Source organism: Rhinoraja longicauda, chromosome 6 (assembly GCF_053455715.1).
Source record: "Rhinoraja longicauda isolate Sanriku21f chromosome 6, sRhiLon1.1, whole genome shotgun sequence".
NCBI lineage: Eukaryota > Metazoa > Chordata > Chondrichthyes > Rajiformes > Arhynchobatidae > Rhinoraja > Rhinoraja longicauda.
Window position 1 is genome coordinate 2,263,435 of NC_135958.1, and position 23,324 is coordinate 2,286,758.

The window sequence follows — 23,324 nt, forward strand, 5'->3', positions numbered from 1 at the left end:
CAACAGGGGTCAAAACGGAGGGGAGTGCACCAGGTATCGCTGTTGAGCCCTCTGGAGGTGTCGTGGGCCTATCAACGAAACACCAAGGAAGGAGGGTGCCCACCTGATGACCCCAATGAAGTCTTTACCCCTACCCTCACTCAAGAGATTAAGAAGGTGCCGATTACAGTAGGGATTGTAATACCAAGTCCTATAAACTCAACTGAACTTCAAGAATCCCAACACCTCCACCATCTTAATCTCAAACTGCCCATGTATATTAGTATTCTCCACACTTATGGTAAAATATTTTTTTTTAACTGCATAACACTGGGGAGAAAACAATACAATGCAATTTGTTTTCCAGGCAATGCTTTGTATTTCGTTTGGCATAAGCTCATGGCTTGATCTATAGCACCATCCTGTGGCTAAGCAGTATAGCATCAATCCTGTGATACCAAATGGCAACGTTTTAATTCGTTCCTGTTGTGATCACGCATGCTGAATCGCATACAGTACATGCTCTATGTAATACAACCATGAAATCATGCAAACTATTAGAAAAGTATATATTTTTAATGATCAGGGCAACATAACACCACTATTACACAGATGTCCCATCTCCCCAGCTGCTTAGACAACATTGAATCCCACCGAATCATCGGCAATCCACCCTCTCAAAAAGGGAAAACCAACTAAGGCTGCCCAAATTAAAGTCAATACTCCAAAATTTAAAGCAAGTGTATCCAAACTTATTACCGTGCCATGGATTATGCAATGCACTGGCAACCAGTTACAGACAACCTGTAATAAACCAACAGACCTTGTACTTTACCTCCATGATCACCTGGAGGTTATAGTGCTGAATATGGGGAAAGTGGTCACATTACAGATTTGTTGTCAATAAAATTACAATACGCCTCACACAGACAAAGAGAAACCATCTTTATTCCTCTGTTGAATCGTGACATCACAATCTCTATCAGAAGAAAAACAAATTAGAGTATAGGAAAGAGCATTCTTTGTTGGAATAAGATCAAGAGGAAAGGTAACAAATAATTTGCAAATATCATGCCTTTTTGCACATGACACCATTTAACAAGATTCATTGATCTTGAGATTGAGTGGATTTGGAATTACATGCAATAGGGACATCAGATAGGGCTAGTGTTGAATTAGTGACTAGAGTTAAAAGAAATTGAAGACATTGTGAATAGGTAGCCCCCTAGTGCACTCCTCAGAACTTTTTCATGAAACACCATACCAGACTATTGAAAAATCATTTCCCCTTGTAGGCAATAAGTGAGATGCACAGTTGGTGATTTTTTGAACTGATGCACTAAAACAAAATGTTTTCAAACTGCCTTCCAGAATGGACTCTTTTCAGTGAACGTGTGAAGAGTTGACCAAGTGTAATAAATAGATTGAAACGTCAGAACTAACCTGTAATTTTGATTTGACTTCCATAACGTAATCCTAAAACTCAATAGTCTTGAAGATTATGCCAGCACCAAATAGGTGCACACCGTACAATGTTTCCATGGACATAGTATCCAACAAGGTTAAGTTATTGGTTATGTAAGTGAATTAGTAGCAGTGAATCGTGAGCCAAAAGACATGCTAAAATCTCACTGTTACATCTGCGGATTTAAATAAAATCTGATATCAATGTTACCTGATACCTGGCTATTCAGAAGGCCTTTGGTAAGGTGCCACACATGTGGCTGCTACAGAAGATGAGAACTCATGGTATCAGAGGGGAATTATTAGCATAGATAGCAGGTTGGCTGGATGGCAGAGTGGCAATAAAGGTTTTTTTTCCTGGTTGGCGGCCAGTGACTAGTGGTGTTCCGCAGGGGTCGGTGATGGGGCTGCTACTCTTCATGGTGTGTATCAATGATTTGGAAGAGGGAATTGAAGGCTTTCTAGCCAAGTATGCAGATGATACAAAGATATGTGGAGGGTAGGCCGTGTAGTGAAAGCAGGGACTCTGTAGAAGGACTTGCATAGGTTGGGAGCATGGGCTGAGAAGTGGCAGATGGAATACAGCGAAGCAAAGTGTGGAGTCATGCATATTGGTAGTAGGAATAAAGGCCTAGATTATCTTCTAAATGGGGAGCAAAATGAGTAATCAAGAGGTGCAAAAGGACTTGGGAGTGCGGGAGTAGGATTCCTAAAAAGTTAATTTGCAAGTTGAATCGGCAGTAAGGAAGGCAAATGCAATGTTAACATTTATTTACAGAGGGTTACAATACAAAAACAGGGATGTTATGCAGAGGCTTTACAAGGCACTGGTCATGCCGCATTTGGAGTATTGTGAGCAGTTTTGGGCCCCGATATCCGAGGAAGGATGTGCTGGCATTGGACAGGTTCCAGAGGAGGTTTAGAGAATGATCAGGTTAACATATGTTGAGCGTTTGAAGGCACTGGGCCTATATCTAGGGCCAGAGGCCACAGCCTCAGAATAAAAGGATGTACCTTTAGGAAGGAGATGAGAAGGAATTTCTTTAGTCAGAGGATGGCAAATCTGTGGAATTAATTGCCTCAGACAGCTGTGGAGGACGTCAATGGATATTTTTAAGACAGAGATTGACAGATTTGTGATAGTGCAGATGTCAGGGGTTATGGGGTGAAGACAGGAGAATGGGGTTGAGAGGGAAAGATAGATCAGCCATGATTGAATGACGGAGTAGACTCGATGGGTCAAATGGCGTTGTTCTGCTCCAAGAACTTATATACTTGTTAATGACAATTATGTCACCATTAAATTAAAACATTTACAAATACTCTTCAGAGAAGGAAATCTGCCACCCTTACTAGGAATAGGAGCGTATGATTCCAGACCAAATATCGTTAACTGCCCCTTTAAATGCCAAAACAAGTTGTTCAGTTATACCAAGCGGATATAACTCCAGCTTTTTGTGTCTATCTTCATAAGAATACACCCTTACTAATGGCAATGGGATAGGACTGTAGTAGTGTCAGGTAACATCTGCAGCAACACATTTTCTCAAGCAAATAAACAAAAGGCATTAATTCCTACGTCTTAATTGTTAATTAAAAATGAACCACATTCCCAATAGGCATCCGGACCCATTGCATTATATACAAAAGGTCTAACTTATAAATTACTCACTTTTACAAACATTTTACAAGAAGCTTGCTAGTTATTCATTTTTTCATCTAAATTCCTTAGATGGAATACTGATGGAATACCAGTGTCCACTGGTATGAGCCCTTACATTTCTGAGCTTTTAAGTTCAGACTTTATTCTATAAACCTTTGGTAGATGTCTGTGAAAGTAAAATTAGCGTGAAATATTATCCAGCCAAATCAATAGCAAATGTACATATAATGCATAACATATTTATGTCAGATTAAGGTGAGGGGGTGGGGGGGGGAGAAGAATGAAACATCTAAAGTGAGAGCCAATACAATCTTGAATTTACAAAACAGATGTTTGGTAAAATTGCACTGGTTCTGCTATTTTATATGCTCCAAATATTGACAGATGAATGAATATGCAAATGTAATATAAATTCACTAAAATGAAAACACACATGAAAGGCAGGTAAATGGTTTATTTACCAGCTGTACAGCACTACATTAATTAGATGCTTTACCCTAGCTTTCACAAACCCATTGAAAGAGTATTTTTACATCGCTTCCTCATCAGCTTGACTCACTGTCCTTCACTGAAACAGTACAGCCACATTAAAAAAACCAAAATCAACCCAGAGTCAAAAGCTAAAAATGGGCACAAAGCAGATTTAATTGCAATTCACCGAGAACAAAAAAAAAAATCATGTTGATTCAGCAAATAAAGCATATGTTTTCTGACATACTTTTCTGGCACATCTTTCTCATATCTGCAATAGCGCTAACTTCACATTACTTTATTTTGCATCACAAAGCACAAATGGATATACTCAATCTTCAAAACTCTCTTCTAGTTTTAAAGGATTAGTTCCATTATGCCCTCTTACAAATATATCAGATACATAGAGGTTCAGAGAAGCAAAAAATAATAGGTGGGAGACAGCCAACCTATAATGAAAGTAAGTAATTAAAATTTACAACATTAAAATCTGCAACTTTAAAGGAATTTGTAGTATGCTGTGAATGTGCTTATTACAATTTGACATTTTCTGCTCTGAACAGCTCAATTTGCAAATTAATTTTTACATGATTCTGCACATATTCACAAACACGGGAGAGTTTGACTCTTTGTGACAAATAATTTGTAAACGTCTCAAGCAGTGGTTAAAATGTTATTCTCCTGCACTTTTGATACATAATCACTAGAAAAGATTAAAATGTAAAAAAGTTATCTACAATAAGCATGACCATTTTTGAGATGCCCTGTACAAAAAAAAGCAAACACACAACAAACATCAGTGTTACTATGGGTGGTCAGTTCTAAAATAATTCATGTGGCTTGAACTTAATTTAACAGTAACACAATGATTTTGAATCAGTGATTTGCACTTTGATACACCCTACTATAGTGAAAGAAACCAAAACTTATGTATTACCATTTATAATCAGGTTGCACAAAGTCATAACTATACTTCCAAAAATTCACAATTCTTTTGTATTTAAAGTTTACTACAAGTCAAATTTCCACCTGCTCAGCTCTTAAGTAGGGCAGGACCGTTATGGTAAAAATAGCCTATGTTCTTTGCAACATATATATATCACAATATTTCGTGCCACTGGGAAACATTCCTCTTATGCAAAAGGAGCTACGGCACAGATACTGTACACAATTGTTATATTAGGGCAGGAACAAGTTTACTGCTCTGTGTACAAAAAAGCATACAAAGCATCTCATGGTGTACCATTTCAGTACTGAGAAATTATTCAGAGAAAACATTTGGGACAATTTTTAAACAAATAAAATAACAATTTCTGATTCATAAATAGCATTCTATGCTGTAAGAAGGGACTAGTCTATATTCATTTCAGCTTCCTGATGAAAAATTCTCTAGTACTCAAAAGGTTAAATGGTCTAAATCATTTCATATAAGCGTGTGTCAAAGCAAAAAAATACATGTTTATCTTATTCTGCTGGGCCATATTATTAGCATGCCTGGCCTTCCTCCATCACCGGTCCATCATACTGAGGATCATCTCAGGTGTGATGTCTCCATTCTGAGCCTCAATTCCTGCTTGCGCCTGTACATCTTCTGCCTCGGGCTCTTTCTTTATCTCAACAATGATATTTTCAATAGTTGTAGTCCCCGGTTCTTGTAACTGTTGAACTGTTCCTGATGAGAAAATACAACAAAATCAAAGCCAAGAATAAATGCATGGAATATATCTATGCTTCTGAAGCAAGGGAACATCAAAAATGGTTCATTCCCACACAAAATTGGAAAGGAGGAAGCAAATGTTAAATACTGTTCTTTCAACATTGAATACAGACATAGAAACATAGAAAAATAGGTGCAGAAGTAGGCCATTTTGCGCTTCGAGCCAGCACCGCCATTCAATATCATCATGGCTGATCATCTAAAATCAGTACCCCGTTCCTGCTTTTTCCCCATATCCCTTGATTCCCTTAGCCCGAAGAGCTTAATCTAACTCCCTCTTGAAAACATCCAGTGAATTGGCCTCCACTGCCTTCTGTGGCAGAGAACTCTACAACTCTCTGGGTGAAAATGGCTAACCCCTTATTCTTAAACTGTGACCCCTGGTTCTGAACTCCCCCAACATCAGGAACATTTTCCTGCATCTAGCCTGTCCAATTCTTTAAGAATTTTACATGTTTCGATAAGATCTCCTCTCATCCATTTAAATTCCAGTGAACAAAAACCCAGTCGACCTATTCTTTCCTCATATGTCAGTCCCGCCATCCCAGGAATTAACCTGGTGAACCTATGCTGCACTCCCTCAATAGCAATAATGTCCTTCTTCAAATTAGGAGACCATAATTGCACACGATACCCCATGTGCGGTCTCACCAGGGCCCTGTAGAACTGCAGTAGGACCTCATTGCTCCTAAACTCAAATCCTCTCGCGAAAGGTCAACATGCCATTAGCTTTCTTCACTGCCGGCTGTATCGACATGCTTACGTTCAGTGACTGATGTACAAGCACACCCAGGTCTCGTTACACCCCGCCTTTTCCTAATCTGACACCATTCAGATAACAATCTGCCTTCCTGATCTTGCCACCAAAGTGGATAACCTCACATTTATCCACATAATATTGCATCTGCCCACTCACCCAACCTATCCAAGTCACCCTGCAGCCTCATAGCATCCTCCTCGCAGCTCACACTGCCACCCAGCTTTGTGTCATCTGCAAACTTGGAGATGTCAAATTTAATTTCCTCGTCTAAATCGTTTATATTGTAAATAACTGAGATCCCAGCACTGAGCCTTGCAGCACCCCACTAGTCACTGTCTGCCATTCAGAAAAGGACCCGTTAATTCCTATCGTTGATGCCGACATGACAGCGTTGCAGGTTGGCAACTTATAGGTTCTTAAACAAAATGTTGAAATTGCAGCTGAGTGTGTCATTCCACCTATGCACGAATGTACAGGGGATGGCTATTATAGATATTTTCCTTAGAAGTTGGTTTCAAACTGTTATTGCAGGTCAAGTCAATTTTCTAGATCATGAGTTATTTGGTATTAGAATAATACCAGAGATTCAATACAAATCTCCTGCACAATTCAAGAAATACCTTCAAACACCGTAATTTCCTATACTTCTCAAACTAATTTCTCATTGTCACATTCTTCCTTAAATATGCACAAATATTACATTTGTAATGCAAGTTTCTCACTCAGGACCATACCAAAAGCTTCCTGAAGACCCAGTGTCTACAATTAGCATTCATATTCATTTTTGTTAAGTTCCCAAGGAGTTAGAACATCTATCTATCATAAGTCTATCCATCCTCAACTAACCTGTATATTTCTTACTGAATAACGACTTTAAAAAGTATACCAAAGAGCTTCTCAATCCTGCTTCCCCATTCAATAAAATCATAGCCAATCCGGTTCCTGTTCCTCAAATCCACTATCTTGCCATCATTTTTACTTCCGATTCCCGTAATGACCAAAAGTCTTCTCAGAATTATTATCCACATTTCTCATCTTTGGGATTCCTAAGATACTTATTTAAAAAAATGCTACACATAAATACATTTCTTCCCATCAGCTATCCATTTCTGACCTCACTGGTCATGAAGGCCGGGTTATGCCGCTACGGTGAGCATTTAAATAGGAGCAAAGGTCCACAATAATAGGATATTTCTACATAGTATGGACACATTCCAAATATTTTTAAGAAAACAGTACACTACCAGTATTCTTGTTTGCCTGATTACTTTTTCCAGGTGGACGACCCCTTCGTTTTTTGGCTGGCGTTGGTATTGGGATGACTTCAACAATAGGAGGCTCCTCCTCCTCATCATCATCATCTTCCTCTTTCTCAGCCTTGCTCACATCTGGCTCATCATTTTCATCTCCATCTAGTTCAGGTTCAGCAATATCATCTTCATCTACAAAGGTATCATTAGAAAAACAAAGGAACATTCAAGCATCACCGCAAGGTAACTTGTTTATCGAATTTAGGAAAAAACTTAGAAAAAATTAGTTATCTAATTCAGGCATGTGAGCGAGGTAAAGAAAAAGAGGGAAAGAGCCGATACTTGCGCGAGGCGTACAACGGGGATCAAAAAATTGGAAAGTTTACATACAAAATTCAAGCCTCTTTTACTGCATTTCAAAGTAAAAACAGACATTACAAAATAATGTGAAAACGTCACTGTACATTAATAACATTTTGAAGTAAATCCGCACATTAATTGATATTCAGCCCAAAAAGGTGCTAATTGGCTTTTCTGCTGTGTTTTATATTTTAACCCTGTCTTAGGGTTAAGGCAGGAACGGGGTACTGATTGTGCATGATCAGCCATGATCATGGTGAATGGTGGTACTGGCTCGAAGGGCCGAATGGCCTACTCCTACACCTATTGCCTATTAATTAATTTAGTTATATAAACTTGCACTTAAATTTCATATTTACTCATTACAGTTCCACCACTGATTTTCTGGCACTCTTGGTTCCAGAGCTTTGTGGTTTATCCAGCACGCCAACGAAGTCGGCTATGGGGATAGATTTGCTGGCTCCAGCTGGGCTGGAGTTCCAGAGCCCCGGCCGCAGATTGCAAATTCAACCCACCGATCGGCCGTGGAAGTCCCGATGAGGTCGAGATTGGCTGCCTTGCCCAACCGAGGTGCCACATTTTAGGGGAGACTTCCAGGGCGCGCGGGGGGCATTTCTCGCGGAACCCCCAGTGTTCATTACAAGTCTATATATCGTTTTTTTTCCCCTTTCTATTTTTCGATCCGATTTCTGTTTATTTGACAAAGCGAAAAATGCGGAAACCATGCAAAAAGCACGGAAAATGGATTTTAAAAACGCGGAAATCCGCGGAAAATTCAAATGCCTGCTAATTCTTAAAAGTGTGAAGTCTACTGAATAATGCTAAATCAATGAGCAAAATGACAATGAATGCATATGGTAAAGTAACAACTATTAATAGAAGAGTGACAAATATTAAAATATCAAACCTCTAGATACTTCTGTACTTTCCCCTTAAATATCATCACTTTAAATATTTAGATTTTTCTTGTCATATCTACCACCTGTCCACAGTTCATAATGCTTTGAAGTGGAAAACAAAATAGAAATCCCAAACTAATTGCAAAAGAGTAAAACTAAAGTTTACAGGTAAACTGTGTTTTATGGCTGAAATACGTGCTCACATTGGAATATGGAAAATGAAATAATATTAGAAATTGGGAAGATAATGAGTAACCAAGCAATAATCAAAAAATGTCAATGAAATCAAAATGTAAACTGCTTTCTGCATAATTTAATTAAAGACAGGTAGTTTTCAATTGTTTCAACCGCAATTAATTATATAGGCTGAAGAGTAGCAGGTCTTGGTCATAAGTATCATCCTGTTGCAAAGCAAACATAAGTGAATTACATTCTTGAATTGGTAAAAGTGTTTTGGAAAATTTCTAGCCACATACCCAATCTCACTTTCTACAGAGATAAGACAGATGTTTGAATAAGGGTTTTCTATTCAGATCTGTTAACAGAAGACTTAGAGTAGAGTACAGAATTACCACTATCAGAAGAATCTCCTTTCTTGGATTGCATTTTCCGCTTCCTCCCTCGTCCCTTGCTCTTCTTGCGTTCTGCTACATCTCCTTCCTCGCCTCCTGGCCCAGTACAATTCTCAGCATGTTTTGTCATCGTATTCTGCAAAATGCAAAGCAAGAAGGTTAATATGTACGAATTTTTAAAGCAAAAAACTTCCGGTTACAGAAACAATCATTTGATTCCAACCTTTGGAAAAAATACAACAAGGGAATCTAAGATATTTGATACCTTACGAGTGAAGGCTTTTTCACATTTTGTGCACATAAAAGTAGCAGGAATAAAACTAGGATCATGGTAGCGCTTGAAGTGCATGTCCAACAGTTGTTTCTGCCGAAAGGTTTTATCACACTGGTTGCAGGAATAAGGCTTTTCTCCAGTATGAGTACGTTTGTGCATCACCATGTGACGTTCCTGCAGGAAAGAAATAGAACAGCATTAACATAGTAAGTAATGTGGCATGTACTGAAAGGTTACGAGCATTTGGCAAATTAATTTTGGCCTTTGCCATGAGCATCTCTATCACTACTTTAATTAAAAAAGCACACCCACCAGTTATTCATGATGAAAAAAATGGCAGTTCAAAATCCATTCTATGCCTCAGCAAAATTGCTAATTTTCACTTGGTTTGAAACACTAAGTTTTGTACTACTTGTAGATTATTTCTTCATCACTTACACTGCATAGATTGACCCAAATTCAACTAGTCACATTCAATTCAGAACTAAGTTCCATATCCATGTTACACATTCCCACTGGTTGACTTTCTATGAAGTAAAATCCCTCAGAATTTCAATTTCTCTGATCTAAAACTATCATCATAAAAACCTAAAATTTACTAAATATACCACCCTACCACCCACAGTTAAATTAATAAGGATGTTTCAACTACAATACCTGTTTACATGCATAATCGCAAAGTTCGCATTTGAAACGTTTCTCATTCTTGTGAGATTTTTGATGCTGTATGAGGGCATATCTCTCATGGAAGACTGCATCACAATAACGGCACTTTTTGCCTGACTCAAGATAGGAATGCTGTTTTCTCAAATGAACACCTGGGAAGAAAATGGTTTGAAGAGATATGACTTGCAGCTCACAGTAGAATTTGCTATAAAAAAGAGGCAAAATTGTACAATAATGTTGTCTCACTATCTGGTAGAAATAACAAAGATTATGAATTTTTGTCCTATATGATGCTCTGTGCCAGAGATATATAAATCATTGTTTTGAGTGAATCTATTACACAAATCTCCCAAAAAAAGACAAATAATAACTAGAAAAGATGTTCGGTGTAGGAAATAGTAATATTACGTTAATGCAGTGACAAATCGCTTATCTTAATTTACATTTTGCCACACTGCTAATATAAGGCAATATAAAATCTTAGTCAAAGCAGACAAGAAACAAAATGAAAAGCTCACTTTGTGACAAAAAAATGCTTCTCTTCTCTATGACAGCAAGTATTGAAGTTAAAATTACATTTCTTTGCACATCAGAAAATGGATCTTACAAGTAGTTATTTGAAATTGGTCGCCAAAACATATAACAGCGATATTGTATGCATGCATTCAAGCAATGTGATGATTGGATAATATAGGAACAAGCATATGCCTACAATGGTCTCCTCCTAGTATCACTGCATTAAACAAAAAAAATTAAAAATGTACTTCATGCAAGTATGTCATGTTCAGCCCAAGAAATCAGACACTTATTTTATCTACTATCAAAATGCTGAAGTGCACAGCTTTTCACTGCTCTCGATATTTTTAATGTGGTTTTTATTGGGAAATAATAGAAGGGAAGGAATGAATGGAGAAACAAAAGTAAACATCGAGAGCACATTCAGGTGAAAAACAAAGTGTATGAATCTAAATGTTATATTCATATTTTTGTTGCCACTAAATTCAATGAATTAAAGGTCACATGGAGCAAAACCTTAGCTTTGATGACATTGTGCGCGTCCCTCACTAATGTTTGCTGGGAATATTGTTTAATGTTTAATTGTAACAGAACCATAATACTATATGCTACAAATGTACACAAAAATTAGAAATGCCATTGGCCTGGAAACAAATCAACAGTAGTGGAGCAGGACGTACATATTTACATGAAAATCTTGAAAATTTGAATGTACTTACCCAAATCACTTTTTCTAGCAATGACAGTGTCACAATGTGGACAGTGAAACTTAGCCACATTCTCTGTATGTTTCTGTAAAATGTGCATCTTCATTGTTCCACTTTGAGTGAAGCGAGCATGACAAATGTAGCATTCATACGGTTTCTCACCTGGTAAAGAAATTCACACTATCAGAATACTCTGCTAAAGATTCGTACAATGAATGGTGTTTTTGCACACTTTAAAAGCAACAAAACGCACGCTAAAACATTTGAGTTTTAGGCAATAGACAATAACACCAAACGATTTGCTTCAATGTTTAAAATGAAGCATACTGGGCAGCACAGTGGCGCAGCGGTAGAGTTGCTACCTTACAGCGCAGGAGATCCGGGTTTGATCCCGACTATGGGCGCTGTCTGTACAGTTTGTACATTCTTCCCGTGACTGCGTGGGTTTTCTCAGAGATTTTTGGTTTCCTCCCACACACCAAAGACGTACAGGTTTGTAGGTTAATTGGCTTGGTGTATGTGTAAATTGGCCCTAGTGTGTAGGGTAGTATTAATGTGCGTGGATCGCTGGTCGGCGCGGACTTGGTGGGCTGAATGGCCCGTTTCCTCGCTGTATCTCTAAACTAGAATTTTTCAGAGAGAAAGTTTCACTACACATGTGAGATTGGCCAGCTTTATCACTGAATAAAGCTTGGTTGAATGGTTGATTGTTGAAGCTAGTCTTTCAAGGTGATAAACGTATCATCATGGTATCATTACTTGGAGCAAGAGATTGGTGCGGACCTGCACTTGTCCAAAATGCAACACCTACTTCGTTCATCTAATATGGATTCTGATCATTATCCTCCTCCAACACTCTGGAAATGGCACATCTGAGAATGATAGCTGTTGTTGAGAATAACTTTGTAAAGGAATACCAAGCTATAAATAAAGGACTGAACATTACCTGATGTGGCATTACAACGTAACATCACCAATTATTTTCTTTACTAGCTCTAAAAGAATTTTACTCTGCCAGCAACATAAATTATTTAACACACATTTTCACAATATTGGTGCATCTATAACAAGCCGACAAATAAGTACTGCACTGAAGATTAAATAGCAGAATGCACTGGACTACTGTACCGGAGTGGGTCCTCATGTGGCGTTTCAGTTTATAGGTGTCCCTGCTGGCATAGCTACAAAGACTGCACTGGAACGGCCGCTCTCCAGTATGAGAGCGAATGTGGCGCTTTAACTTACTGACCTGGAAATCAAAAGGCAGTCACATATTTCACACTTTACCCTTCAGTGCTGAGAATAAGAAAATTTTCTAATGACGTATTAAAACTTTAGCCCAATTAATTATTCAATCACTCACTCTTTTTGTTCAACTAATTATCAATTCTATCTATTGACTGTATTTACATTTTGGTGCCTAATATCATTATCAAACCCCCCAAAAATACACAATTTTGGACATGGTCTTCTCTAGATGCCCAACACATGATCAATGTTAGTTTGAAAGTAGACGACCAAATTATTTATTTACTTTTGAAACACTAATTCAAATTGTAAAAGGCGAGAATACAGCATTCATTCCATTCTATTTTTGTCTTGTGGGCATTTGAACGGCATTTTTAATAAATTTCAAATACATTTGACGTCGATATTGCTCATTACAATACTTCTATATAGCGTGAAATGCTACAAAATTATGTTTAACTATTGTTTCTACACCCTACTCAATTATGTACTATACATTAATGCTTCCCTAACAAGGGAATCCCATCAAAAGTCCTTGTAGATATTAGATTTTTATTTCTTTAAAGGTATACATTAATTTCAATCCTGCTAATGTTTCATAAAATATAACGAAGACAAAGATTTAATATTTCACTCTTACCTCCACACTAGCATAGTCACACATGGAACATTTAAATGGCTTCTCATGGGTGTGTTTGTAGCGACGATGCCTCACCAACTCCCCACTGGTTACGAATGCCATATCACAATCAGGGCACTTATGCGGTTTAGTACCTACAATTGCAAAAACCCTACATTTATATTGTCATTTCATTATTGCAGCACTGCAATGCTTAGTTTTACAACAATTGATTTCAGTTTTAGAATGATGCAATTCTTTCATTCTCCTAGTTTAAATAAAATGAAAACAAATTATTTTTATTAGTCAGATTTAACTAAACACTTTTTCCTAAACACTTCTATTTTAAGTAAAGTTCTTTCACCAGCTGCAGATTCACAAGAAGTTGCATTTTTAGTGCTGTGGTGATTACTAACGGTTGTATGTATTTGGAATAGCCTCAATAATATTCTTCTGACTAAAGAGAAATAATCAAATTAAGAGCCAATCGGTTGGTGCAAAAATAAATTTGTCGAAAACCTTCTGGGATTTTGTTTACTTTGTGCAGGTGTTCTATTGAATTAGTCAGTCAAATTCCTTCTCGTTTTAACCTAGATAGCAGCCTGAGGAACCAGGAAAATATTCAAAGTGCATATCAAAACTATCCTGTCTTCAGCTGCTCCAATTGCACCCAAAATGACAGATCATCCTCAGGCATAGCAGTCAGTCATTATGACAAAATATCTAATGCAGAATTTTGGGCTTAGAGTAAGAATCCATGCAGTTCTTTTTCCACTTTTAGTACTAACCTTGAAGTACTCCATTCTCCTAGAGACAACCAACCAAATGATTCTCATCAACACCACCCATGTGATTGATTTGGAACTTGGTGAGCTAAACACCAGCAAAGCCTTCTTACAAGGGAGGACTTTCTAAGAATGGAAAAATCCTATTTGCTATTCTCTGCCACAGAATGCAGTGGAGGCCAAATCACTGGATATATTTAAGAGTGTAAGATATAGCTCTTAGGGCTAATGGAATCAAGGGATATGGGGAGAAAAGGAGGAACAGGGTACTGATTTTGGATGATCGGTTATGATCATATTGAATGGCGGTGCTGGCTCGAAGAGCCGAATGGCCTAACCCTGCACTTTTTTTCTATGTTTCTATATCATCCAGCTGGGCAAGAGTTCAGAAGAAATGACCTCCGTGTAAGACAGTAGACGGACACTACTTGAAAAGCAGCTACCATGTAACTGAAAGTTCCCATTCAGAACAATCCCACCATAATAAGAGCCAAAGCAAGGACAATGGCAGAAGTTGGATTTGTGTCAATTGTCTTAATAGCGTTAACAACACAAAGCCTTCGTAGTAAAGAGAAATAAAGATCACTCCCTGGGGTGTACCAAGTTCAGGATGCACTATTTGAGCAATATTTCCGAGTCTATCCATCAGTCACTGTAGATTAGTGGAGTTTGAACTGACCACCAGCAGAATTATGAATGCAGCCCAAAACGCTGCGACACCACCATCTATTAACAATCTTAATGTGTTCTAGGAGGTTGTTGACAACATTACATTCGAGCTCCACAACCAACAACCGTGTGTTATTTGTGCCAAATTCAACAGCGGTAAGCTTTTGCAATTTCCACAGTATGCCTACAGTAAGCAATAAAGGGGACAAACGCCAGGACAAGGAAATGCTCCAAAATGTCCTAAATGTTACTATCTCAGATACATTTTAAGCATCCTCTACTGGTCACCAATTTAAATTAGCACATTCTAAAATATCAGTCAACACATATTCATTACTAAACCAACGATATCTGCCGTGGATTAACCACATTCACTGGATATATTCTAAATGGGTAAAATTGGCTGCAGGGCCAGCACCTATATATAGCCAAATCTCCATGGCTATATATACTCCATAGTTCCTGGATTATCCCCAGTTCCCTTCTTAAACAAAGGAACGCCATTGGCTACTCTCCAGTCTTCCTGGGGCTGGTCTGTGGTGAGAGAGGATTCAAATATCTTTGTCAAAGCCTCATCAATTACTTCTCTTTCCTCCCTCAACTGGTCCTCGATTCCCCTACTCTGGGCAAAAGACTCTGTGCATCTACCTGATCTATTCCTCTCATGATTTTGCACACCTCTAAAATCTCCCCTCATCCTCCTGCGCACCATGGAATAGATATCCAGCCTACTCAACCTCTCCCTGTAGCTCACACCCTCTAGTCCTGGCAACATCCTTGTAAATCTTTTCTGAACCCTTTCAAGCTTGACAATATCTTTCCTACACCATGGTGCCCAGAACTGAACACAATATTCTAAATGCAGTCTCACCAACGTCTTATACAACTGCAACATGACCTCCCAACTTCTATACTCAGTACTCTGACTGAAGGCCAAAGTACCAAAAGCCTTTTTGACCACCTTATCTACCTGCGACTCAACCTTCAAGGAACCATGCACCTGTACTCCTAGATCCCTCTGCTCCCCAACACTACCTAGAGGCCTACCATTTACTGTGTAGATCCTGCTCTTGTTCGACGTTCCAAAATGCAACACCTCACACTTTTCTGTATTAAATTCCATCAACCATTCCTCTGCCCACCTGGCCAATCGATCCAGTTCCTGCTGCAATCTTTCACAACCATCTTCACTATCTGCAAAACCATTAACTTTTGTATGATCAGCAAACTTGCTAATCTTGCCCTGTATGTTCTGATCCAAATCATTGATGTAGATGACAAACTGTAACGTCCCCAACACCGAACCCTGAGGCACACCACTAGTCACAGGCCTCCAGTCCGAGAAACAACCTTTTACCATCATCCTCTGCTTCCTTCCATCGAGCCAATTTGCTATCCATTGAGCTATCTCTCCCTGGGACCCATGCGATTTAATCTTGCGGAACCTTGTCGAATGCCTTACTGAAGTCCATGTACACAACATCTACAGCTCTGCCCTCATCAACCATTTTGGTCACGTCCTCAAAAAAAAAATCAATTAGATTTGTGAGACATGACCTTCCATGTACAAAATCCCAAATCAGCCCTTTCCTCTCGAGTTTCCAGCAACGTCCTCGGATATATTTGATCAGGCCCTGGAGATTTGTCTACCTTCAAACACGACAGTACCTTCAGTACCTCTTCGACAGTAACCCTGAATGCTCTCAAGACAGTTCTGGTGATTGCTCAAATTTCCTCCGTCCTATTGTCTCTCTCCTCAGTAAATACAGTGGGGAAATACTAATTTAGTACCTTGCCCATCTCCTGTGGCTCCACACCGAGATGACCGCTTTGATTCCTGAGAGGTTCCATTCTCTCTCTAGTTACCCTTTTCCCCCTTATGTATTTATAAAATCTTTTGGAATTGTCCTTAATGCTACCCGCCAGAGCTATCTCCTGGCCCCTTTTTGCCCTTCTGATTTCCTTTTTCAGTTTACTCCTTAGTTCCCAAAACTCCTTTAGGGATGCACTTGATCCCAGCTGCCTATACCTGTCCCATGTATCCTTATTGTTTTTGACTAATGCCTCAATTTCCCTCGTCAGCCAAGCTTCGTTACATTTGCTGCTTTGCCCTTCACTCTAACAGGGACATACACATCCTGAACTTTCTTCAGTACTTTTAAAAACATCCCACTTAGCCGATGTTCCATTCCCCTCAAATAACCTGCTCCAGTCAACTTGAGTGACACCTTTTCTCATACCCTCAAAGTTGGCTTTACCCCAGTTGAGCATTTTAACACGTGGACCCTCTCCGTCCCTATCCTAACTATCTTAAACCTAATCGAACTGTGCTTATTGGTCCCAAAAGGCTCCTCCACACACACTTCATGAACTTGCCCTTCCCAATTTCCCAATACTAGATCCAGCGTTGCCCTCTCACGTGTGGGGGCCTCCACATACTGCTTAAGAAAACTCTCTTGAACACTTTTGAGGAATTGCACTCCATCTAAACCCTTCACGCTATGATTTTCCCAGTCTATATTGGGAAAGTTAAAATCCCCTACTATAACAACCTTATTTGACCTGCAGCTGTCTGCAATCTCCTGGCACATTTGTTCTTCTAATTCCCGTTGACTATTCGGGGGTCTGCAGTACACCCCCAACATGTTGATTATCTCTTTCTTGTTCCGCAGCTCCACCCATATAGCCTCACTCGACGAACCGTCCATAATGTCACCACTGAACACAGCCGTGACATCCTCCTTAACCAACAATGCAACCTCCCCCCTCCTTTTTCCCCCCTCACCCCTGTCTCTCCTGAAGCTCCTGTACCCCTGAACATTGAGCTGCCAGTCCTGTCCGTCCCTTAACCAGGTTTTAGTCATGGCTACAACGTCCCAGTTGCTCAATCCTATCCTTGCTCTAAGCTCATCTGCCTTACCCGTCAGGCCCCTTGCATTAAAATACATGCAGTTTAAACCAACCCTCCTTCCTCACTCTCCGCCTTTCACCTGCCGATTCTGTCCACTAACCTTTCTCACACCACCCTCCATACCAATCTTTAGCCTCTCACTTGCTTCTGTCCTGCACGAGATCCCACCCCCCTACCAATCTAGTTTAAACCTCCCGTGTAGCATTAGCAAACCTTCCCATTAGAATATTGGTCCCCCTCCAGTTTAGATGTAACCCGTCCCAAGTTTATTACTATTACTATTATTAATAGCATGAAGAACTTTCAATATTTTTCAATGTAGATGACAGTTAAAAAATTGTTGGCAGAGTGGCTTAATTGGTTACAATAAGGTGGGACACCCATTCACTGGTCAGGCCCCGTGGAACAATGGGCCAAGAACTGGTTTCATAAACCAAGTTTCCCCACAATTAAGTGCAGGTTGGATCTTTAATGGATCTTTAATGGAATAAAAGACTGCTTTTTACATTGCTCGTCTCTATCACAGTCGGGTCATTTGTCATATTCTCCCGCCAAATGTGTTTGATGTTATTTTCTGCCCACACAAAAGGTAAACTAACCCCCATATCATAAGGTTTTACTTTCTGTTATAGCATAGATAAAAGTATGAACGTTAACGAGGTCTGAACAAGTTGATTTTGCCGCGAATAGCATGGCAAATTATTTTCTCAGCTATTGTATGAAACAAAATGCTGGAATTTAATAGTGAGGGATTTCTTATAGAATATAGGGGATTTTAAAAAACAAATATTTTGTGAAAACACAAAACCTAATTCTGACATTTTAAATTTTGAATATCTCAACACGATAAATATTTAATGAATGCAGTTATTTTTGTTACCTGTGTGTGTATTGAGATGATTTCTCAACAGTGTGACTGTTCGAAAGGCTCTCCCACAAAGGTGACACTTATGCGGCCGCTCATCAGTGTGGCTTTTCATGTGACGATCTAGGTTGGAACGTCGAGGGCAAGTATAGCTACACAATTCACACTGGAATGTCTTCTTTACCCCTAAAATTAAAAAGAAACAGGATTATTTTCAGTTACATGCATCATAATATAAGAGAATGGATATATAGGAAAAATTAATTTCATAACTCACTCTTGGCAATGTTCCTCAACACACTTTTGACAGCCCAGAGTTTTTAAAAAATCTACAACATCCAGGATGCTTCAGTCTGAAGATAAAAAGCCAGTGAGCACTGCATAATACCTCAGTAAACTGATGAAATCATACACAAGAAATAATGATGATTAAGAAGTCGACACCAAGTTTCTGGTGTTATTTCCAATGTATGACGACAAGGGGGAGTCCAGAACCAGGGGCCACAGTTTACGAATAAGGATAGGCCATTTAGAACAGAGATGAGGAAAATTATTTTTCACTCAGAGAGTTGTAAATCTGTGGAATTCTCTACCCCAGAAGGCAGTGGAGGCCAATTCTCTGGATGCTTTCAAGTGGGAGTTAGATAGAGCTCTTAATGATAGCGGAGTCATGGGGAGAGGGCAGGAACGGGGTACTGATTGTGAATGATCAGCCATAATTACATTGAATGGTGGTGCTGGCTCGAAGGGCCGAATGGCCTACCCCTGCACCTATTGTCTATAAGAAATTTATGGAAACCTTTCCCACCATGACCAGACTACAATATTCAATCAAATATATATTAACAATTATTTCAAACTGGGCCACCGTTTAGGAATAATTTATGTATTATATTAAAGGTATCAGAGTAATGGTACATAAGCAATTAGCTTCCATTATGAACCAAATAATTCAATATCTTACAGTAGATGGGGGAAAAAGTGTTTTGCATAACCTATCTAAATAGGGATCTTTAAAAATTGCTAGGACTATTGTTGCTCTGGGCTACTATCTTTTGTGAAGACTGAGCACAAGTAACCTACTAACACAATCTGAAGCCATACTCTTACCCGTTTCAGTCCCTCCCACAAGAAAAAGGATTACTGCCTCTTTATGTAACATATTCTGGTAATAATCCAGCAGGTGGCTTGGACGTCAACTTGAAATGTTGACCATAAACTTAAGGCGGCTCTATTTATATAAAAGCAAAATACAACATATTGCAGAAAGTGAAATTTAAACAAAAAATTCTGGAAACATCAGGCAACATCTACAAGGAAAGAAAAAAAATGATCAGCCTAAAATATTCACAGTTTTCTCACATTTGATCACTCTAATAATTAGCCTGTATGCCCAGCATTTTCTGTTTTCGATATTTAAGGAAACATAAATTGACATAAATTGACTGCAAAGGTCAACCATAATCCAGGAGGAATTAATTTAGTGCTATTTATGATTTAAACTATATATTCAACTGTACTGCATTAGTCCGCTTCGAAAAGTCCAAGGTTGTGAAAAGTAACTTTTAAAAGCTTATTTGGAAGGATTATTATTTATAAAATATTTTTCAGGTAAGGAAATTGGCAGGCCAGGTCTAGCTAGATATAACTCCAGACCCTAAGCAAGGTGGTTGTTTAAAAAAAAGTGAAATGGTCAAGCAAACCATTCCATTGCAAAATAATATTTACATTGGAAGTAGAAAAATATAAAATTAAATAGACAAGCCATGCACCTAAGCACCAAATTCACACAAAGCAAAATCGTTCCCAGCCCAACCAACTTGACAAGATACTTTCCATAACATCAAAATATAACATATTGGGAGATCTATCAAATAACAACAGTCTGATGTATTTAGAATTTAACACTACTGACAATATACAACATAACTTCACAACAATCGGCAAGTATGTCCTCTCACCAGCATAACAGCCCCACAAGCAGGAAGGCTCAGAAGTATGCAAGTTGCAAGATGGAACATCCATATTGACTTCTGACTCATGGCATCAAACATGGGAAAGAAAGCCACCTATACTTATTACCTCCCCTAAACTGAACAATCAGTGCGATTCCATGCTATTCTGGGAAAAAACCCCAATCCCAACTAGGCAGGGGTCTTTCCTAACCAAGTAACAGTCCACTCTTCTGTCTCTACCAATCACTTCTCATCTCACAACACTTTCCCACACAATTGCAGGATTCACAACACTTGTCCTTATGCCTCTTCTCATGCTACCATCCAGCAACCATTCTTTCCCTCTGGAGCGGCAATACACTTATAATCTAGTATACTGCATTCAGTATTCACAATATTGTCTCCTTTACAATGAAGGAACCAAATGCAGATTGAATGTAGATGCAAACAACAATTATCCAGTTTGCACCCAAGCTTTCAGGTGTCTGCCATAGACTTACAGACTAGAAGTTAATTTTCCAAATTTAAGTAATTTACTTTTTCTTACTGTGTATATGAGAACTGGGTATTTGCGATCTTGTCTCAGTTTTCCCCTCTTTCCAGCTGTCATTAGTAATATATAAGAGACTTTGTGAAGTGTTGCATTTTGAGAAGTTAAACCAGAGCAAGACATGCACAGTGAATGAGAGAGCTCGGTGGAGTGTTGTGGAACAGCGACATCTAGTGGTTCAAGTGTAGGAAGGAACTGCAGATGCTGGTTTAAACCTTTCACCAATTTCCGGTCGCATACAACACAAAATCCTCCAAAATGTTCGCCACCTCCAATGGGATCCCAACACTAGTAACATCTTCCCATCTCCACCCCTTTCTGCCTTCCACAGAGACTGTTCCCTCCGCAACTCGCTAGTTAACTCATCCCTTCCCACCCCCTCCCCAGGTACCTTCCTCTGCAACCGTAGAAGATGCAACACTTGCCCCTATACCTTCTCCCTCAACTCTGTCCAGGGACCCTGACAGTCCTTTCAGGTTAGGCCTCCTTGCACCTCCTCCAATCTCATCTACTGTATCCGTTGTTCAAGATGTAGACACTTATACATCGGTGAGACAACATCGTTTCGCTGAACACCTTCGCTCAGTCTGCCTGAACTTACCTGATCTCCTGGTTGCTAAACACTTTAATTCTCTTTTCCATTCCCACACTAACCTTTCTGTCCTAGGTCTCCTCCATTGTCAGAGTGAGGCTAAACGCAAATTGGAGAAACAGCATCTCATATTTCGCTTGGGCAGCTTACAGCCCAGTGGTATGAATATTGATTTCTCTAACTTCAACCCCCGGCATTCACTTTCTCTCTCTATCCCTGCCCCACCCAAGTCGCACCAGCTTCTCGTTTTCAGATCAACCTATTTGGTCTCACCTTGTCAGAGGTATTTCCGTTATTCTACCCATTCTATCCCCATCTTGTCAGCAATCGAAAGCAAAACATGCTTTCTTTTCCCCAGTTCTAGCGAAGGGTCTTCAACCAGAAATATGAACTTGTTTATTTTTCTACAGATGCTGCCTGACCAACTGAGTGCCCCCAACATTTTGTTTTCCTACCCTTCCATATTTCCAGCATGCTCATTTAAATAAAAATGTCAATATGCAAGATAGATTTGCTTATGACATATGTCTACCGTGTAAACACGTGTGCACAGTAGCATTGGCTTTAGTGACCACGGCAGTCCCCGTGAAGATAGTTTCATCCTCATGCCAAGGACACCCTACGTTATAGCATTACACACAGCAAAATGGGAAGTGTTTGCACCAGATTCTGGTACATTAAAACTAGACTCCACAATGTGTTAATCAACAAAAATGTACATAATTTGCAACCTAATCTTTCAGCATTTCCAGCACTATAATTTACCATCAAGCTGAGAATCCACTGATTCGATGAGTTCAGAATGCTTGCCAGGAGAATCACCAGGCATAAGACGTTAATATGGTGAAGCTGCAACACAGGACTAAGTACTTACTACAATTGCAACAGGCAGAACCAAGCTTTCTCAGAATCAATGGGTTTAAACTCTGTAGCCCCACATCCTCAACAATGACAGGGCCCAGCATGCAGTTGCTAAAGGCAAAGCTGAAATTTTTGTATCCATATTCAGACTAATCTCCTTCCTCTCAAGCTCCCCACCATTAGAGAAACTAATATTTAGCTGAAGCAATTTACTCCACATGGGCGAGAATGCAGAGTACAGCAAAGGCTATGGAGAACAGAGTCTATTACACTGCAGCTTTCTGTTCCAGAAACAGCTATGTTTCTACTCTATCCATCAACCTAAAAAAAACCACTCCATCGCCAGTGGATAACTTCTATGAACTAAATCACTAACAGCATTTACTTACCTCGGCTACTCTGATAGCACCTCCGAAACTGCAACCTTTAGCACCAAGCCAAATGAGAACATCGCCCTCCAAGTCACACATACCATAACTTGATAAACAAATTGCCTTTCCTTCATTACCACCATGTGCAAGAATACTATACCTAATTGTGGAAATACTTTCACTAAAAAGACTGAAGAGGTTCTGGAGGACAGTAAGAGATGCGTAATGTGTGTCAGAAAAAAAACTGCAGATGCTGGTTTAAATCGAAATGCTGGAGTAACTCAGCGGGTCAGGCAGCATCTCGGGAGAGAAGGAATGGGTGATGTTTCGGATCGAGACCCTTCTTCAGACTGATGTCAGGGGAGGGGGCGGGACAAAGATAGGATGTATTTGGAGACAGGAAGACTAGTGGGAGAACCTGGAAGGGAGAGCGAATAGAAAGGGGAAGCAGGGACTACCTGAAGTTAGAGAAGACAATGTTCATACCGCTGATGGCCTTGCCAATGACAGTCAGAACCCCCCCCCCCCCCCCCCTTCCATGTTTTTTTCTAATTTAAAAGTCAAAATGATTATGAAAGGAAAATAACAACTAAGAGTTCT

At 39.3% G+C, this 23,324-nt stretch overlaps 1 protein-coding gene across 3 annotated transcripts in view; it reads right to left on the bottom strand.

Moving 5' to 3' along the window:
• Positions 1-3,533: 3,533 nt before the first annotated feature.
• ctcf (CCCTC-binding factor (zinc finger protein)) overlaps positions 3,534-23,324 on the bottom strand; it is a 29,057-nt gene continuing 9,266 nt past the window's right edge. Inside the window, exons 3-11 of one of the 3 annotated variants that reach the window (XM_078400352.1) lie at positions 18,411-18,581; positions 13,187-13,320; positions 12,427-12,547; positions 11,311-11,460; positions 10,067-10,227; positions 9,401-9,583; positions 9,136-9,271; positions 7,323-7,496; positions 3,534-5,249 (exon numbers count right to left, since the gene is read on the bottom strand). In XM_078400352.1, the coding sequence (XP_078256478.1) occupies positions 5,086-5,249; positions 7,323-7,496; positions 9,136-9,271; positions 9,401-9,583; positions 10,067-10,227; positions 11,311-11,460; positions 12,427-12,547; positions 13,187-13,320; positions 18,411-18,581 (1,394 nt within the window). In that variant the 3' untranslated portion in view covers positions 3,534-5,085. Of the gene's footprint in view, positions 5,250-7,298; positions 7,497-9,135; positions 9,272-9,400; positions 9,584-10,066; positions 10,228-11,310; positions 11,461-12,426; positions 12,548-13,186; positions 13,321-18,410; positions 18,582-23,324 lie in introns of all 3 variants that reach the window. The other 2 variants (XM_078400351.1, XM_078400350.1) reach the window with 2 other exon arrangements.